The 20,888-nt window shown below is 42.3% G+C and overlaps 1 protein-coding gene across 1 annotated transcript in view; it reads right to left on the minus strand.

Moving 5' to 3' along the window:
• Positions 1–206: 206 nt before the first annotated feature.
• The window catches only part of LOC124595860 (suppressor of lurcher protein 1-like), a 660,754-nt gene continuing 640,072 nt past the window's right edge, over positions 207–20,888 (minus strand). Inside the window, exons 12-13 of the mRNA XM_047134767.1 lie at positions 19,168–19,427; positions 207–492 (exon numbers count right to left, since the gene is read on the minus strand). Of these exons, the coding sequence (XP_046990723.1) occupies positions 404–492; positions 19,168–19,427 (349 nt within the window). The 3' untranslated portion in view covers positions 207–403. The remainder of the gene's footprint in view (positions 493–19,167; positions 19,428–20,888) is intronic.

Raw genomic sequence — 20,888 nt, forward strand, 5'->3', positions numbered from 1 at the left:
TCAGTCTCACTCAATAAACTAATGCACAGAACCTCTTACGGCTGAGTTGCAGGAGTTCGTATGTAAGAAAGCACAGTGTATAAATCGATAGTGAAATGTCCTCCATATGCTTCCAATATATTCTCGATTAAAATGGAAGGTAACTAATTAACGTACAAACACTTATTATTATGAAATTTTTATTTCACTTTTGATTGTCAACATACAAAAACGGTCGATATTTTCTACCAGGTTTTCAATTTTTTATCAGAATTTTGTACAAAATTGTCATATAAAACGGTAGAGTACAAACATTGCTGCTCCTGAGGGCCGAGCTGACGAAACAGCGTTCATTATTGTATTGTCGGTTGTGAAGTGCAGAGAAGCTCCCTCTTGCGTGTGTGATATGTGTGTGTGGCACTCCTCAGACCACGGTCCAATGTGACGGTGTGGAGCAAGACCGCTCCAGAAGCCTGCTGACCAGCACAGCAAGCGCCCACAGGCCCACGCAACCTGTGAACACCAGTATCACTGTAACGCATACACCCAACAACAACGAGACAGATATCGTGGGACAAGAGGGAACATTTTTTTATTGACGTTCACAAAGGCAAAAACGGTGCAGTATTCGATGCAACGACTGATAGAGCAAAATTAGTAAGTGAATTACGAGGAATACAACAGCAGTGAACATTTCTTGGGTGAAAGTAGTAATGATCATTTCAGAAATGAAAACTACAGACATCAAAAAAAAGTTTTGCATCACCCCGGTTCCCAGAACTCCTGAAGATAGACGTTGACTGTGGATACTGTATCACAGACACAGTCCCTTTGACTGTTCAGAGATGTCTCTAAACCCGCCGAAGATGTAAACAATCGTGCATGAGCATCGCCTGTTAGACGGAAGGGGTCCGACAGCCGGTCAGTTCCAGTCATTTCACCAGGAAGGAGGTACACGGCTTCTGTTTTTTGTGGTTCAACCATGCCTAGACGGTCAGCACCGCGGTTCGATCGCATCCACATTGTAACTTAGTTACAGGAATGGCTCTCAACAACGGAAGTGTCCAGGCCTTTCGGGATGAATCAAAGCGATGTTGTTCGAACATGGAGGAGATACAGAGAAACAGGAATTGTCGATGATATGCCTCGCTCAGACCGTTCAAGGGCTACTACTGCAATGGATAACCGCTACCTACGGATTATGGCTCGGAGGAACCCTGACAGCAACGCCATCAGGTTGAATAATGCTTTTCGTGCAGCCACAGGACGTCGTGTTACGACTCAGACTGCAATAGGCTGCCTGATGCGCAGCTGCACTCCCGACGTCCGTGGCGAGGTCCATCTTTGCAACCACAACACCATGCAGCGCGGTACAGATGGACCCAACAAAATGCCGAATGGACCGCTCAGGATTGACATCACATTCTCTTCACCGATGAGTGTCGCATATGCCTTCAACCCAACAATCATTGGAGACGTGTTTGGAGGCAACCTGGTCAGGCTGAAAAACCATAGACACACTGTCCAGCGATTGCAGCAAGGTGGAGGTTCTCTACTGTTTTGGAGTGCCATTATGTGGGGCCGACGTCCTTCTATTGTGCTCATGGAAGGCGCCGTAACGGCTGTACTATATGTGAATGCCATTCTCCGACCGATAATGCAACCATATCGGCAGCATATTGCCGAGGCATTCGTCTTCATGGGCTACAATTCGCGCAGCTATCGGGCACGGATAACGACATCGCTCCACTAGAGTAGCCAGCGTGTTCTCCAGGCGTAAACGCTATCGAAGATGCCTGGGATAGATTGAAAAGGGCTGTTTATGGACGACGTGACCCACCTACCACTCTTAGGGATCTACGCCGAATCGCCGTTGAGGAGTGGGACAATCTAGACCAACAGTGCCTTGATGAACTTGTGGATAGTATGCCACGACGTATACAGGCATGCATCAATGCAGGAGGACGTGCTACTGGGTATCAGAGGTACCAGTGTGTACAGCAATCTGGACCACCACCTCTGAAGGTCTTGCTGAATGGTGGTACAGCATTCAATGTTTGGTTTTCGTGAGCAATAAAAATGGTGGAAATGATGTTTATATTAATCTCTATTCCAATTTTCTTTATAGGTTCCGTAACTCTCGGAACCGAGGTGATGCAAAACTTTTTTTGATGTGTGTATTTCGGCAGTAGACTTCGTGTCCATCGTAAGGATGTGCCAGTGCACCGCTGTTAAGTGCCAGATTTTACGAATGAAAAGTCTATATTGGTGTAGAGTGAATTGTTTCGGGACAAAGCAAGATTGAAGTACTAAATTTAAAATTAGTCAACAGCAAGCAGAGCTCTTGCACTGACGGTTTCGTGCAAACGTATAAATAGACAGTTCATGCATCCCTGGAATCGAGCATCTTGACGATTTCCGACTGTTCGATGCCGATACTGGCAGGATATCGGTCCCGACAATTTCCAAAATCTCAGAAACTCTACAGTAGTTAAGAAAGAATCCGGGTCATACAAAAAGAAGAAAGAAGAGGGCTTTAGTTTTTATATAAAGAGAGAGAAATTTAATACAGTATTTTTATTTACCTTCCAAACCATGATTACAGCTACGATTTATGTCTATTTATCTAACATGCTATTGAATGATGATCGGTGCAAAGTAAGTGGCAAAAAGATATTTTTATATGATATAGATACTACTACACGATTTTCGGAGTTGATCCTTTACTTGTGCTGTGAAACCCCTCTTCTTAACACATGATTCTAGGCGAACAGGAAGTAAGCAAGATATTTTGATGAGTGAGTTTGAGAGTAATAAAATATGTAAACTGTCATATATTATGACTATATTAACTTAGAAGCTTATATTTATTTAACCACCAAGCTATCATAGACCTTAGTAGGTGACAGAAATGGCAACTTGAACGTCTATCAATTCCTGAGATAAAGAGGTCTTAGCAGGCGGTTGGACAGACAGACAGTAGGATAACGAATGACAAATAAAGAATCGTGTAATATAATTACAATTCCACAATTTTTGGTTTTTCCCTCAGTTTCACTGTGAACCCTTGCGTCTTGCAAAATTTCATGAGTCTGGGTCAACGAGAAGTACTCTACAGGTTTTGATGAGTGAGTTTGCTACTATCAAAATATATGACATAAATGGCACTATCATTTGACTGCATTGGCTTAAAAATTAAAACTTTTTACACTGCCAAGAGACCGTGGACCTTAGTATGTGATGTAAATTTGAAACTGATACGTCTAGCACATCATGAGAAAAAGTTTTTTTAACTGTCGGACAGATAGACAGTTGGACAAGAACGTGATCTTATAAGGTTTCCGTCTGTACCACTGAGGTAAGAAACCCTGAAAGTGATCATATAAGAGTTCAATTTTTGCCGATTATGATACCAAATCCTAAAAATTTGTGTGATTAATTAAAATTTTATGACATGTTCAAAATGAATTACAGAAAATAACTGAAATATGTGAAATATTCAGAAAAGATCTGAATATTATTTAAACAACGCCCTTGGAATTTGGAAGCATAGATCGTTCCTGAATGTAGACCAAATGCTGAGTTGACGGACACAGTAGGGACAGTAGTATGTTACAGAATATTCTAAACACATTCTAGTGAAAAGAAACACAGATTAACATTATTTCTCGAAGATATACTTACGCTGCGGTAAAGAGCTGTCTCCAAACAGATGCCGATATCTACAGAGAACATGAACAAACGAAAACAAATGATGCACAAACAGCACGTGGTGTAAGCAAGTTTAACTTGTTCCCTGAGCTAAAAAAAAAGTCCTATGCAGCCTATAAGTTAGGAGAGGGATGTGGTTGCTATGCGAGCAGTATCACGCTAACTTTTAACGATGTGATTTCTCTCGCTGTCGACTGTAAGCATGTACATCTGTGAGATGTAAGCTACAATCTAAAGAAAAATAAAGCTACATAATTAAGTTCTTGTTCATTTGCAGTTACACGTCTGCAGTCTTCGAGCACATAGAAATATCTATGCCACAGAAGAATGAAAACGAAATGATCCTGTCCATCGATGAAGTCTTATATCGATCCGCATTCGTATTTTATTTTCGGTAGTAGAGGAAATACTGCAGCTCTGTCAAGCCAATCCAGATGACGTCTTTAGTCGTCTGGATCGGTTTTGTTCGCTGATACAACAGACAGTACGTCGAGAATACGCCCTGTTTTAGCTTACCACATACATGTAAGGTGAAAGCAGCGCATAGCACGAAGAAAGTGAGAGGATGAAATCTAATTAGGAGCCGCGGAGCTTTAGATGTTCCATTTGTTAAGGAGCGCTAAAAACGCAGCATTGTGTTTCTGGCAAATTGTAGGGAAATGCGGTGACAGTTGTGATTAGTTAGACCTTTGATTTAGTGAATCGAGAACGGAAGTAAGGTACAATCGGTAACAATATTTCCCACGAAGGATTCTATGTTCGATGTTTCCAACAGACTTCCAGAAACAGAGTAGGTCATCAGTTCATCTAGAATATTTTTTTACAGTAATTGTCGTGATCGATATTAATAATTCTGGTCAGGATAACCCGGTATGGTCTTGAGTCAGTGCTGGCTAAGTACTGGGCTTGCACAACGAAAAAGACGGCTTATTAAATTTTGTATGTCCATCCTTTAAGCAGGAGGTCTCTGGGACGACGGCCGTTTACTATCGTGACAAGAAATAAAATCACCTATAGCCGTCCTTATGATTTTATTTGATTGCTACTAGTTTCAACGTTTCATTGCGTCATCTTCAGGCTGTTTTGATGCGGTACAGGTTGATATGAAACCCATGCATAACCCACAAGTTGCCAGCATTACTGGATACGCAGATAATATGTGAGCACTCCAACCATCAACTGCCACTTGGGAAGTGGAGTATACTAATTGCACAAAACGTAAAGTGACGACCTGACGTGAAGGCTTTCAGAGTACTTGAATAGTAGCCTCCTGTTTTCGGCACGTAGGATGTAATAAACACTGACAAACAAGCAACAGGTAGAAGATGTGGAAGTATATTGCAGAGATGAATGTGAGTGGAGAATGCAACGAACTCTCTGGTGCAATCAGGAGCTTAAAGAACAAACTTATTAAAAAATTAGAGGAAATGTTGGTAATGGAGATACACTTAGAAGATGCGCAATGTGTCTTAAGTAGAGTCCAATCTGAATACTGGGAGAAGGTAAGGTACAGAACCTCATCTTTATCTTCTCCACCTCATTATGGGAAGATGTATGTTGGGGCGCTGAGGAAGAGGGAGCATACCGCTGGAACAGAGTTCTGATGGAACAGGAGATAGTCTGAGAAGACGCTAGCCGATACAAACGTTCACACGTTAGACGCCGCCAACACTATGTATGGGATGAAGGGCCCCCTACCCGCAATTTAACATCGAAGACCATAGACTGCCGCTGCAGATAACCATCCGACTCGTTTCTAGACGACATAAAGACATGTCCTAAGCCTTATTTAAGCATAGATATTCTATTACGAGGAACAAATTCTGGTATCAGTTTTTTTTACCTTTCGTCTCCAGTGCAGACAATCTTGATTCAAAATGGACTATTTAACCCTTCATTTGGCAATATTGCCCTCTAGCAACGTAAAAACTGCACACTGTTTTCTGCAATACGTTCCAAGTTTTGGTCTGGATGGGCAGTGGTGCTTGTAAGAAACATTTAATGTCTAATTTACAACGATATTCTGTCCTCTCTGGTGAAAAGCTTCTCAATAGTGTACTTCTTTAGCAGGCACTGTGCAAGGTTATGTGAGCATCAGTTACCAGCGGAGCATTTTCTTTTGATTTTATGGTGCTCCTTTTCTTCAATAACACAAACTTCTTATGAACGGGAAGAGGAAGTCATAAGGATAAGTTGTTATACAAATGTGTTAGAGAATTCTTGCGTGTCACATTGCAAATAGAATGATATCCTGTCGGAAGAGGAATTCTGACTGTGGCTGTTGGATGGACAATAAGTCTAGAAAATTATGTTTGATTGACATTGATATGCACGAGAGGGAAGATGTATGCATAGGCTTCGATTGTTAAGTGTGGAAAATGTGTTATTGTTCGATGCTTTGTACCAAAAAGAAATTCTTTTTAGACGATTCACATGAAATACTGCAAAATTCAATCATTTTTACAGCCATTGGAACATCATTGTAGTATTTAAGTTTTAAAACCCATGCACCTTTCCAAGGTAATGATACCAAATAGTAAAGTACTGTATTTTGAAATTTGTATAATTTTTTTTTTTTACCTCAGCACATACATCTAATTTAAGTAACATAATTTATCTCCTCACGCTATTTGTGTATGCCAAATAAAGGATTAACAGACCAGTTTTTGACACAGAATTATAGTGACATGAAAATAGTTTAAAATCAACTCGTCCAATAGAAAATAGTACAGCCTGGGAATGAAATCTTAGAACTGCCTGATGTGTTGTTATATTTAACCCTCTATGGCCGAGCTCAACAGATTTCTAATACGTACCACCGAAACACTGTTGCAAATTTATAGCAACAAGCACTCCATCGCGGTTGTCACGCATCAGAGATCTGTAACGATTCAGATGACGTGCATAGGAAATGACGCTGTGCTGTGAGAATGTATTGAACCACGTGCACTGTTGCGTCTTGGGAGTTCTGTATAGTGCGGACGCATTTATTTCAACGGTTGATATTTATTATTAATCATATTAAGAACGTAAGTGAACTTCTACAACATACAAGGGGACCTTCGGGTATAGGAAATCCAGTTGGTGGTGAGACTTCTCAGGTTTGTAGTATACCTCAAGGGCGTCCACCCATAAAACTTTTAAAGCGCACTAGCCAGAACATTCCAGGAAAACGGCTTGTAAATTTTACGCGCATCTCATTTACCGGTCAAATTTTACGCTTTAGCAGCACAGCGAAATGGCTGCGCCTTTAGCGGACTCGCTTGGCACGTAGAAGACCCAGGTTCAGTTCTAACTTTGGGTAGCTTTTTATTTTTTTATTGTTTTAAAATAACAGCAACTTTTAAATAAAGTTAATATCCTATAATATTATCAGTTAAACCACAAAGAGTTTTACTTTATTTATGAGGTGACTGTTACAACTAGTTAATATAAACTGTGAATTACAAATAATATTTGTAGATTTCTAGAATGCTGGGTTAATGACAGGAATCATATTGTGTTAAACACCCATAGTGGCGAAATTCAGTTCTTTTTATGTAACTTAAGAAGGTCCGTTTATATTTTGGGATATCTAGTTGGGATCTTCAGCTCGGAGTAGTCTGCGGACCCCCGACTTGATACATATTCTTCTTATCTGTCGAATTACTTAATTTTCACTAGAAACTAGGACTGAGCAACTTCTGTCATTTAAGGCTTTTACTGCGTTTTTACACTCCTGGAAATTGAAATAAGAACACCGTGAATTCATTGTCCCATGAAGGGGAAACTTTATTGACACATTCCTGGGGTCAGATACATCACATGGTCACACTGACAGAACCACAGGCACATAGACACAGGCAACAGAGCATGCACAATGTCGGCACTAGTGCAGTGTATATCCACCTTTCGCAGCAATGCAGGCTGCTATTCTCCCATGGAGACGATCGTAGAGATGCTGGATGTAGTCCTGTGGAACGGCTTGCCATGCCATTTCCACCTGGCGCCTCAGTTGGACCAGCGTTCGTGCTGGACGTGCAGACCGCGTGAGACGACGCTTCATCCAGTCCCAAACATGCTCAATGGGGGACAGATCCGGAGATCTTGCTGGCCAGGGTAGTTGACTTACACCGTCTAGAGCACGTTGGGTGGCACGGGATCCATGCGGACGTGCATTGTCCTGTTGGAACAGCAAGTTCCGTTGCCGGTCTAGGAATGGTAGAACGATGGGTTCGATGACGGTTTGGATGTACCGTGCACTATTCAGTGTCCCCTCGACGATCACCAGTGGTGTACGGCCAGTGTAGGAGATCGCTCCCCACACCATGATGCCGGGTGTTGGCCCTATGTGCCTCGGTCGTATGCAGTCCTGATTGTGGCGCTCACCTGCACGGCGCCAAACACGCATACGACCATCATTGGCACCAAGGCAGAAGCGACTCTCATCGCTGAAGACGACACGCCTCCATTCGTCCCTCCATTCACGCCTGTCGCGACACCACTGGAGGCGGGCTGCACGATGTTGGGGCGTGAGCGGAAGACGGCCTAACGGTGTGCGGGACCGTAGCCCAGCTTCATGGAGACGGTTGCGAATGGTCCTCGCCGATACCCCAGGAGCAACAGTGTCCCTAATTTGTTGGGAAGTGGCGGTGCGGTCCCCTACGGCACTGCGTAGGATCCTACGGTCTTGGCGTGCATCCGTGCGTCGCTGCGTTCCGGTCCCAGGTCGACGGGCACGTGCACCTTCCGCCGACCACTGGCGACAACATCGATGTACTGTGGAGACGTCACGCCCCACGTGTTGAGCAATTCGGCGGTACGTCCACCCGGCCTCCCGCATGCCCACTATACGCCCTCGCTCAAAGTCCGTCAACTGCACATACGGTTCACGTCCACGCTGTCGCGGCATGCTACCAGTGTTAAAGACTGCGATGGAGCTCCGTATGCCACAGCAAACTGGCTGACACTGACGGCGGCGGTGCACAAATGCTGCGCAGCTAGCGCCATTCGACGGCCAACACCGCGGTTCCTGGTGTGTCCGCTGTGCCGTGCGTGTGATCATTGCTTGTACAGCCCTCTCGCAGTGTCCGGAGCAAGTATGGTGGGTCTGACACACCGGTGTCAATGTGTTCTTTTTTCCATTTCCAGGAGTGTATATACAACATATATTAAATGATAAGTATCTTGTTACAGAGGACATTCTGGGTGACGAATAACAAGCGGTTTTTCGATACATACATATATACATTATTGATATAAACTTCTGGTCACTGGTATTCCTCGACAGCGAGGCTGGCGCAGAAGACTCTTTGCCGCCTTTCGCTACTTTGCCCGCCAAGACTCCAAGTGCGTCTTCAACTCTCTTGGAAAGCTACGGAGACCAGGCGGAATATCTCATGCAAATAATAAAACACACGAAACAGGACTTGTACCCTGATAAAACGTCTTACATAATTATTAAATCTTTATATTCCGAACGATTATTCTGGATAACAAAAGATGTATATAATTCTATTAATAAAGCTTGTTCGTTTGTATTCAACATTGATACAAGATTTCACGTCTACTCAAGGAAATTATTTTATTTCCAAACGTTGGCTAAAAAAAGCCGGAAAATCTCGTACGCCCACAAACTGGTGATCGGTTTGGGGTATCAGAAGCCTTTCTGAAATCATCCAAACAGAAAAAAATTGGAATATTTCATGTTAGCATGGAGGCCATGTTAAAAATGTACATGCTACAGTCTAACTAAAGATTTTTAGTGACCTATGACAGGACAACACATAACAGAATTTCGCAATTCTGGCTGATTTCTACATCAAACTAATTTCTATGTTCATTAAAAAAAGTTTAATAATTTCAAATGCATTTTAATGGAGGAAAGTTAGAGCCTTAATTACTTTATCATTGAAATGTTGTTGGAAATTTGACGATACTGTAAGCTGTAGCGAAAAAAAAGGGCTCTGAGCACTATGGCACTTAACTTCTGAGGTCATCAGTCCCCTAGAACTTAGAACAACTTAAACCTAACAAACCTAAGGACATCACACCCATCCATGCCCGAGGCAGGATTCGAACCGGCGACAGTAGCGGTCGCGCGGTTCCAGCGCCTAGAACCGCTCGGCCACTCCGGCCGGCGTTTTCCAAAAGATCTTTTAAGAAAGGTTATTCCTGTAAACAATCGTCCTTCATGAATTGTGTAAGACGTCAAAATATTTTGTGGGCTCAGTTCTGTATGGTAATTATCATTCTGGTACTTCTACGTAAAATACGAAATTGACAAATAAAGACGATATTGTAAAAAAATTAATGCAAATAAAATCCTACCCTAAATTTTGTTACAGTGTTAATTAAAGCTTTAAAAAAATGCCTTTCAGATTAACCAACGTTTTAAAAAGAAAATCTTAGCTGTTATTCACATTTTATGTTAATTAGCTATAAGAGTCATTTCGTAAGTGAAATAAAACTCTTAATGATTTAACTGATAATATTTACGTCATTAACTTTATCGAAAAGTTGTTCTAATTTTGAAACAATTAAAAAACAAAATAAAAGTTTCCCGAAGGTAAGATCGAACCTGGATAGCCCGCTGGCAAGCGAGACAGCTAAAGATACTATAGCGTGTAATTTTACCAGACATGAGCTACTGGTAAGACTTTAGACACATTTTTCTCTGAATCTTCTGCCTAGTGTGGTTTACAGCTTTTATAGTTGGACACCCATGAGGTATACTATTAACCTGCGAAGTCTCATCTCGAACCAAATTTCCGAGAGGTCACACTCTTTCTGGAAAAGCCCTGCCTCATGTATTTGTCTGTTTGCAAAAAGCAACAGGTAACTTTGGCCTCCGAGTTAAAAAAAAACAACAGTAAATGAATACGCGCAAAAATATAAAAGAGAAGTAATAACGTCTTCGAAATCCAGGAAGCTTACGAGCACGTTCTTGTTTTTAAATCTTACAAACTTTTCGGCATACGCCTTTTCAAGAAAACTTGTTTCTGTAGATAACTAAACCTATAGACTTGTATGGATAGGAGAGGAATGTACTCGCTCATGTAATAGGCAGAGCAGACGAAAAGACTGCGGTTGTCTGATTACCTCCTCCTGTGGAAGTGATCGTGATTTTTATGCGCCTAAAATAAGGGTGATACAGTTAATAATACTGCTTCCGTACGCGGGGGTTCTAAAGGGTGACACAGAAATCGGGAACATTTCCACAATCCAATAAAACTGTAAGTGACGAAGGAAAGAAATTGCATTCATAGTAATTGAAACCATACAACTTCGGCATTTACGAAAGATTGATGTCATTTGTCATTTTTTAAAAATTAGTCCTTTAGAAAGTGTCGTTCTGTACGAATACATTCTGAAATCTGCTGCCGGCCGCGGTGGTCTAGCGGTTCTGGCGCTGCAGTCCGGAACCGTGGGACTGCTACGGTAGCAGGTTCGAATCCTGCCTCGGGCATGGGTGTGTGTGATGTCCTTAGGTTAGTTAGGTTTAAGTAGTTCTAAGTTCTAGGGGACTTACGACCTAAGATGTTGAGTCCCATAGTGCTCAGAGCCATTTGAACCATTTTGAAATCTGCTGTTAAGATTCGTCATTGACCGCTGCAACATCTCAGTTGGGATACTGTGAATTGTATTCCGAGTTCTCTGTTTTAACTCATCCAGCGATCGTGAGATCACACGGTTGTCAAACCGTTCTCGCACATATGCCACTGACCGCGGTGCAGTGTGTGATGTCGCTCCGTCTTGTTGAAACCTGGCTTTTTGAACGTTTGGAAAGTTGTTTAATGCAGGTGTAATGAAAGTTCGTAACATCTCCACGTAACGATCGGCATCGACAGTTATTGTGTTGCGCTGTTCATTTGCAGAAAAAATACGATTCGATAATCCCATGTGATGAAACACCACACCATACTGTCACTTTACTAGCGTGTAAATGGTGCTCATGAACATCATTAGGATTTGTGTTTGCTTAGTAACGGTAGATGTGTTTATTTACACAACCTGTGAGATGAAAATGTGCCTTATCTGACATCCACAAATTGTTTAGAAATTCATCGTCATTGTTTATTTTTGTTGCCATTTGTTGACAGGATCCTAATCGTAACCGGTAATCGTTGTTCTTCAATGTTCGCTAGTTTTTAAGTATGAAATTTTAAATCAAGATGAAGAATTCTATGAACACTCTCCTGGGACTCTCCTCTGCTGCTTGCTTACGAGTTGAAAGCCGTGGGCTCCGTAAGACAGACTCGTGTACAACATCAGTGTTCACTGGAGAACGCTCACTTCTTGGTCGTCCTGTTGGTTTCTTCTTGAGGCCAGATCCAGTCTCTTCAAACTTATTAATCCAACATTTTATCGCGTGTTTCTACGGAACGGCATCATGATGCCAAAAATTACAAAAACGTCGAGACTCCCTCTGAACGGCTACCAAACTATCAGTGTTTTTCTAAAACATTTTTTTGGCCAACGCACGCTGTTTTCTGTTCCACTGTTCTATGGTTACTGAAATGGTTGACTGTTTACTCGCTAACTGTCACGAACCCTCAGTGCTGCCACCTGCCCATGGCTGCAACTACTCACTTCAAACATTCCCGTTCTTCTATGTCACACTTTCTACAACAGCAGATTTCAAAAGACACCAATGCGTAAGTGCTTTCTTCAATTTTCAGAGTCGCGTGTTTCATCAAGACAAAGTTGGAGAAGCGCCCTTCATAGGGTATCATGAAGGAATAGCGTGAACGCTCACCGCCGTGTGATTTATCTGTTAGACGTGCCTGACGTGAGGTCAGCAAGTAGTGCGTGTGTCCGGCTTACTATGGAGGCCCGGAAATTGGAACAGCAAAGTGTAGTGCGATTCCTGACTGCGGAAGAAGGGTCAGGAAGTGAAATCGGTGTCCGAATGTCTTATTGTCTGGCGGACACAGCAGATTACGTGAGCGCGGAATAAACGATTTCGAGAAGATCGGTTGCCACTGAAAGACAGCAGTCGACCACGACAAGCTCATCGCCTCATTTCTGCGGTGGATGCTGCTGTCAGAACTGTGGAAGACATTAGGACATATCGGGCCTCTGTTAGGGTACCGCTACCACCGTGACACAGCACTTAGGTTCCCCACAACCTGACAACGGACCAGAAGCTGATCAGAATGTCGACATCACCACAGCTCCTGGAACGGTATCGTGATGAAAACTTTTCCTGTTCCATATTAGCGCGAGAGATGATATGGTGTCATCAATTTGAGTAGGAGAGCGAGCATCAGAGCCAACAACTGAACCACCCGCAAAATCCAAACTCATGCACACCAACACAAGGAAAGTCACGATGACCTTTCCTTTGACTGCAAGGGCCTGATGCTCTTTTGCTTTCTGGAACACGACGCCGCAATTAACGCATAGCAGTAGGAGACGTGGGGAGGGAGGGGGGGACCGACACTTTGCAGAAGCTGAAAAGTGTCATCAATTACAAACGCCCAGAAATGCTGACGGGCTTCATTCAGGGAATACCCGCCCACATGTTGTTAAAGTTGTTTCGACCACGTTGCAGAAGTTTCTCTGGGAAGGCCTTACACATCTTCTAAACAGTTCTGATTTCTCCCAAGTGATTTACATATTTTTGGAACCGTGGCGAAAGACGTTCGTGGCGTAGATCTGCTTCGGAGAAAAAGATGACCGCCTGTGTACAATCACAGTTATGTAGGCAACAGCAAACACTATTAAATGACGGAAATGACCGTCTTGTCTCATAGTGGGATAAATGTATTAATAGTTTCGACGATTACTTGTTTCCCCCTATCCCGTTTTTATTTGAGGGCCCTTATACAGATCCTAACTAACGTGATTACTTTTCGTAAATAAACAGTGTTGGCAGAGTGAGTATATTAATATATCTCAAGCGGAATATGTACAGGCAACTTGTATCAACACTTTTAACACAATGAACTCAGAAATGAATTGTAAGCCATAGAAGTTATGAAAGCGGATATATGTTTGAGTGTTCCAAATATTCTCCTAAATGACTACATCGATTTCAACAAACTTGGAACACTTAATGGTTGCTGTCTGGAAAGAACGAATGAGGGAGTAAGGACCACCTCCCTATCAAATGGTTGATGTTGTGGGTGCAAATAGCCGGACTAAATACATCCAGTATTTGAGACTGAGAGTACTTAGTGACTTGCAACAGAATTTTACACGTAATTTCAAATTCCCAAGTATTATTTCTCGCTGGAATCCAACGCGATATGATGAAAGGAAAAAAAAAGAAAAAAAAGATTATCGCTTTCGCTGTGCAGTGAAATTGTGCCGCATCATGCATGACATTTTAATTTACTGCTTCATTATTACTATCTCTCTTCACAGTATAATTCGCGGGCATTATCCACTGGATGTACCTGCAAAATTATCTGACTGTACAACACATTGTTCAGGAGATATGACGCCATAAACACGTATATGTTTAAAAACGAAATTTCAGGCTGAAACATGTGTAGGAATGCTGAGTGAAATGAGTTATATGTTATGTGTGACAAGTGTGAATATGGGCAAAGCCAGGGATAAAAAGCTCCTCCTAAACCCATCGATAGATTTCAACCAAACTTGGTACACATATTACGATGTGGAAATACACATGAGTACTGTGGGTGTAAGAACCATCAACCTCCTACTGGGGTGGGGAGGGAAGGGAGTCGAGGAAATGGACAGACTGGGGGAGGGGGGAAGGAGAAAGAGGGCGGAGGAGATGAGTGATGGGTAGAGAGAAGTTGGCAGAAAAGGTGTAGAAGGAGCAGGAGGCTGGGAGGAAGAGGGGTTAAGAGGAGATGGATGGAGGGATGAGGAGTGAAAAGATGGGTCAGAAGAGGAGGAAGGAGGAAGTGGACAGAGGAAAGAAAGAGGAGTACAGAATGAAATGTTGGAGGAAATGAGTAGAAAGTTGGGAGGAGGAATTGGGCAGCGAAAGAGGAGGTGATGGAGAGGAAGAGGAAGGAGAATAAGGAGGACGGAGAGAAGGGGAAGGAAAAGATGAACAGAGAGAGGGTGGTGGAAGAGGTGGATGGTGAGACGGGGAAGGAGGTACAGGGAAGCAGGAAATGGACAAAGAGAAGAAACGGATAGAGACTGGAGGTTGGAGGAGATGGACAGAGAGAAGTAGTAGGAGACTGACAGAAAGAGGGCCTAAGAGGAGATGGATGGAGGGATGAGGAAGGAGAAAATGGAGTGGGAGAAGAGGAAGGAGGAGATTGACTAATAAGGGATTTGAATAAATACATACCTTTACAAAAACGGGGAGAAGAACCTGTGCATTGCCCTGAGAGCAATGGAGAGAAGCACATCGGGGGTATTAGGAGAGATATGAAAACAAGGACATTAGTCTTGGAAGAAGACGCAGTCACTACTATAATTATATTGAAGTAAATGCTGTATGCAAGATACAACAAATGACCGAGATAAAGACGTCCTGCTATATGATGATTAGATAAAGTTAACAAAGGTGCATCTTTACATCTGCTACATCTAAGTTCTTTGACCACAGCCCACATGTTTGTATGTATACATAGTGTATTTCACGAGTGCACATCATAATAGTGTAATATGAAGCCATACTTGGTAAAACTGAAATATGGACGTGAAAATGACCATAAGTGTGTAACTAAGTGGCAAAACTATCACCACAGCATAACTGTAACAATGGTGCATCATCTTTATGTAAGTACAGATATATTTTCGTCAAATGCTGTCTTACCTATTTTTTGTATTTATACAGTGATGTCCAAAAGGAGAAACATATACATGAATGTATAAACACCTGAAGATGGGCGCAAGCCCGAAACCGGTCGTGTGAAAATAAATAACCTTTTATTGTGACTGGTAGCAGATAATTTTCTACACCTCGTAAAGATGCAGAAGCTATAAAAGAGCGTGTTGCTAGCTACAGTCACTAATAGATAGGTTCAATAGGACGACTTGATCCAGCATAGGGTGTCAAATGAGATTATGAATGAAATGATCAGTTTCAGTATGTGCCAAGAACAGATGGAAATATGATACTGTTGCCTGTTCACGTAGTTGGAGAACATTCCCTAACAGTGGTTTTTTGCACTTAAACAATTCCCATAAAATACCTTTATCACAGTAAGGTAGTGTTGACCATTTCCTGAGAGTGACCCATGTCTGGGAAACTCCACAACGCAATAACTGATGAATCAGAAAAATGAGTAATAACATAATCGATTTCAGAATGTGCCACTCATTATTACCGTTGAACTACATTGGCCACTGTTTATCGAATTTTTGTTTTAATCCTAAAACTGAAGAGGAGTCCAGTACGTACTATGTGTTACGTGACTAGAGTACCTCCTTGTGTCAAAGGTGAAAATTTGGTGATATGTAGTTTCTATGCAATGTAATGTAGTACATTTGGTAACCTAGCTGAAGGTGTTTCATGTGACGTTACAGCAGCAGTTGAGGCGCCATACTGCTAATACTGAGTTATGTTTGACTTTCATTTAGTGTTCAGAGAGTAAAAAAACGATTTCCGTCATTTTAAACCGTTTGCAGTTGTATGAATGTAAGGTTTTGTGCCCCATATCATAGTAAATTAGAATTAATTAGCAACGGAAAATTTGAAGCTTTTTATGTGATTTTGTAAACCGCTACCCGGAAAGCCGGGCGTACGCAACTGCAAAACATCGTAATGAAACTGCAGCTGTATTTGCTGTACAGCTAAACCGGCCGATCAGAGCTGAAAATGACAAATCATTAGACCAATACCATCGAATCCTTCGCAAAATGAGAGTTGCGTTATGAGTAGACGTATTACGCACAAGTTTCCGCTTCCTCAAATCAGGGTAAAGAAGAGAAGCCGAAAAGAGGAGATGACAAATAATGACAAATAATTTCGTATTACTCAGTCAAACATATCTTCTAAAGAGAAGGAAAGAAAATAAAAGTAGCGACAGAACCCAAAATTAAAAATAATTGGAGAAAGTTCTCTAAAGAAAGAAGCGCAACGTGTTAGGGAGAATGATGAGGAAGTAAATGTGAAAAACCGCTGCAATTTGAAAATGCTGTTTGAAAATCCTCTGCAATTGCGGCCCGAAATATCGAAGAAGAAGAAGAGATCGAATCTATTATTTGCTCAGAAGAAACTGGTATTCTGAGGATACGGTTCACTACTGCTTATCCAAAGGGTGATGGTACTAGGAAAGATCAAATTGTGAAGGGAATGTCCCGTTGATTTCGGAGAAATACTACTGTGTATTCTTATCTTCATAGTGAGTGAACTGTACTCAATACGAGTATAAGTATTTTGTTTTTAATTTATTTCCTTCCAATTGTTGTATTAAAAATTGACAGTAATTTTTGACATTGTTGACTGATAAATAGAGAAATGTTTGCAAAAAATTTTGACTTCGACATTTTTCGAATTAGCCGAAGTATCACCAAAAATCACCTATGTGCGTATTATTACCGTCCGTTACACTATATTCCTTTTCATAATGACGATGGCGATTTTGTAAGTTTCAGATCTACACTGTCGTTTACGTAAGTACTGAACTATTTGCCTATCCTAACTGGGGTGTCTAAAAGGACTTTTCACAACTTTGAACATTCATGCACAGTTATTTACACAGCTCAAACTCCTGGTCTTGGCGTAATTGTGTAGGATTCACGTAGTATGCTAGTACCAATCACACCACGAGAAGCAACAGTTCTAGCAAATATGACTGCTTCCACTCGTCACGGGCGTGCTAGCTGTGAGTTTTGACTTGAAGAATCAAAATCAAAGATAGCTATATAACTACTTTTCGGACCGAGTAGCGTCAAGATCCTCCCAATAGGCTAACAATTTGAGAATAGCATAACGTTTTGGTTTAAAGTGGGTGGTGGTGGGGGGAGAGTCTTCAGCAAGTCATAAAAATCCTCATATCGACAGCATGTATTTGACGATGTCGTAGAACAAGTGAGTTAAAACCTTGTTAACAGTCCTACGGAAACGATGCGCTTCTTTTTGTATTATGAACACCGCAAGCCGTACGAATCACCAACGTTACTAGGACTGAAAGACAGTTATATGGCTACAGGAAGCGACTTTTGTGGGGAAACATTATATCGATTGAACAGAAGTGTAATTTACCTTGGAAAAATTATCTTTGGTCATGGGTCGACTTTTCATTCAATTGGTGAAGTTAATAAACACCGCTATGGTATTTTGGGTAATGAAAGTCCACAACTAACTTTGGAGCACATTTGTGATAGCCTAAAATTCTATTGTGCATGGAGCAAGAGCAAAATTTACTGCCACTTCATTTTCCAAGAGTAAATAACCAACGAAATAGAACTAGATTTTCACTCTGCAGCGGAGTGTGCGCTGATATGAAACTTCGTGGCAGATTAAAACTGTGTGCCGGACCGAGACTCGAACTCGGGAACTTTGCCTTTCGCGGGCAAGTGCTCTACCAACTGTGAGGACTCGTGCTTGGGTAGCTCAGTTGGTAGAGCACTTGCAGTCGAAAGGCAAAGGTCCAGAGTTTGAGTCTCGGTCCGGCACACAGTTTTAATCTGCCAGGAAGTTTCATTTCAGCTTACACTCCGCTGCAGAGTGAAAATCTCATTCTGGAAACATCCCCCAGGCTGTGGCTAAGCCATGTCTCCGCAATATCTTTTCTTTCAGGAGTGCTAGTTCTGCAAGGTTCGCAGAAGAGCTTCTGTAAAGTTTGGAAGGTAGGAGACGAGGTACTGGCAGAAGTAAAGCTGTGAGGACGGGGCGTGAGTCGTGCTTGGGTAGCTCAGTTGGTAGAGCACTTGCCCGCGAAAGGCAAAGGTCCCGATTTCGAGTCTCGGTCCGGCACACAGTTTTAATTTGCCAGGAAGTTTCAGCCAACGAAATAATTCTCTGGAAAATGTTTTAATTCTTCTGATTGGTGTGTCTGACAAGAATGCAGCGTACATTTCATGCAAGACGGCGCACTACCGCACTACCTACGACTGAGATTTCATCGATAGCGACGTTGCAGGTAAATGGATTGATCGAGGTGCACAGATTACGTGGCTTCCACGATGGCTGGATTTGATACGCCTTGACTTTTATTTGTAGGGATTCATCAAATACACGGTGGTAGTAGCACTCTTACCGACTTCTGTAGCAGACCTCAGAGCACGAATCTGCGCAGCTATAGAACAAATTATGCCTAACGTGCTACAAAGAGTCCGGCAATAAACTGACTTTAGATGGGATGTGTGACACATAACAGCTTGAAATAACATTCCATTTGGTTAGCTAAAAGGTGAAAAAAACTTCATGCGCTTTGCTGAAACAAAATTACACCAAAACCAGGTCTATAAGCCATGTGAATGACACTACATCAGTTTTCAAAGTTGTGAAATTGTTTTCAGGCATACCCTATATTTTTTAAAGAAAAGGTCATGCTAAATTTACAAAGAGCGAATTGTTGGCACTACTGCTCCATCAAGGGTTGGCAGACCTACCGGAGGCCCTCGCTGCGGCGGCCTCCTGGTCTTGCTCCCTCCTGGCGGGCCGGCTGTCGGTTCCGGGGCCGAAGAAACGGAAGCTGGCGTTGAATCCCGTCGCGTCCAGGCGACCGTTGGAGCGGAACGTCAGCCGAAAGTACTTGCCGTCCGAGACGGCGTCGAACCCTCGCCTCTGGCCGCAGAAGCGCGGGAACTTGCGGTCGCGGCCCATGTAGTTGGACAGCTCCACGTAGTCGCTGGCCGACACCGCTTCACACCTGTTGGATAGAGAGGGTTGATTGTACCTACGACTGCAAACAAAACACCAAGAACACAAATTCTAAACAAAATTCTGGAGTCCCTGTTTGTAACGAAACATATGTGACATGTGTATTAACGAAAGCATTGTACTTATGCACAACTACAGACATTTCAAATATAATAAAATCACAAGAGGTTCTACTAACAACAGATTATTGGATTAGAAGGAATTTCTGTCTGATTCTGCAGCGAATTTGCAGCTCAGTTAGTCCTACTTTTAACAGAAGACAATACACGTTTCTGCCTACAGTCGCAGTTTCTTTACGTACTACTTTGACAGTACGGCAGCCACAGCTAAGGCAGTATATTGTCAATATTTGAGAATCTTCAAAAGCGTTTTTTACTAAAGAAGGTCTTGCGAATTAGCGGGAACCGCAGTAAGCCTCTTGGAGGCGCCTTAGCTGTTTTGATTCTGTATTGGGAACAGTACCGCTTTCGCACCGTTACAGGTGCACCCCCAAGTGAGGCAGTGATAGCCTTCAACCAATCGGGAAACTACGATATTCCATAGCTCAGCTGTCAACGATAAATTTGGCATTAAGTACCAGTAGGTAGTCGGCCACTGTGGTCGAGTGGTTCTAGGCGCTTCAGTTTGGAACCGCGCTGCTGCTACGGTCGCAGGTCGCAGGTTCGAATCCTGCCTCGGGCATGGATGTGTGTGATGTTCTTAGGTTAGTTAGGTTTACGTAGTTCTAAGTCTAGGGGACTGATGACCTCAGATGTTAAGTCCCATAGTGCTTAGAGCCATTTGAACCATTTTGAACCAGTAGGTAAATGACAAATTGGAGACATTGGGTGATAAGACAAATAAACAAAGGTGAAAATGGCGACAGTCTTTGGTAAGCCAGTGCTACTGACTGGTAGTTGATGGTGTTCTTCTAGAAGCTCATATTGGCAATCCCGGGACGGATGTTTGTCAATATGAGCTTCTTACAGAAATCACCATTTACCTGTCAGCAGAAATGGCATAACAAGCTGTCACCGTTTCCACAGTTGCTTAATGGTCTAATCACGCCATATGTTTGACAATCAGCCACTGGTGCTCAATGCCAAATTTACCGTTGACAAAATCCTATAATCTATTACCATTTTCGATTTACAATTAAACTACGGGATTTCGCAGCTTTCCGGTTGGTTGAGCGATATATTGCATCATCTGAGGATGCACCTGTAACGGTGGGAAACCGTTAAGGATACATCTGTAACGGTGTAAAACCGTTAGTGTTCCCAATAAAGGACCACAAAATAGCTAAACCGGTTCAAGAGTCTTCATTCATCGTGAATCCCATTAAATCATAAGACCTTTGAAGTTTATTAAATATTAACAACACTTTTTTTAAATTTTGCTTTGAGGTTACCAGTTTCGATACAACCTCAGGCCACCCTCTGGCTCTCAATGGCAACGCTCACTTCCCAAG

This window comes from Schistocerca americana, chromosome 2, assembly GCF_021461395.2.
Source record: "Schistocerca americana isolate TAMUIC-IGC-003095 chromosome 2, iqSchAmer2.1, whole genome shotgun sequence".
Classification (NCBI taxonomy): domain Eukaryota; kingdom Metazoa; phylum Arthropoda; class Insecta; order Orthoptera; family Acrididae; genus Schistocerca; species Schistocerca americana.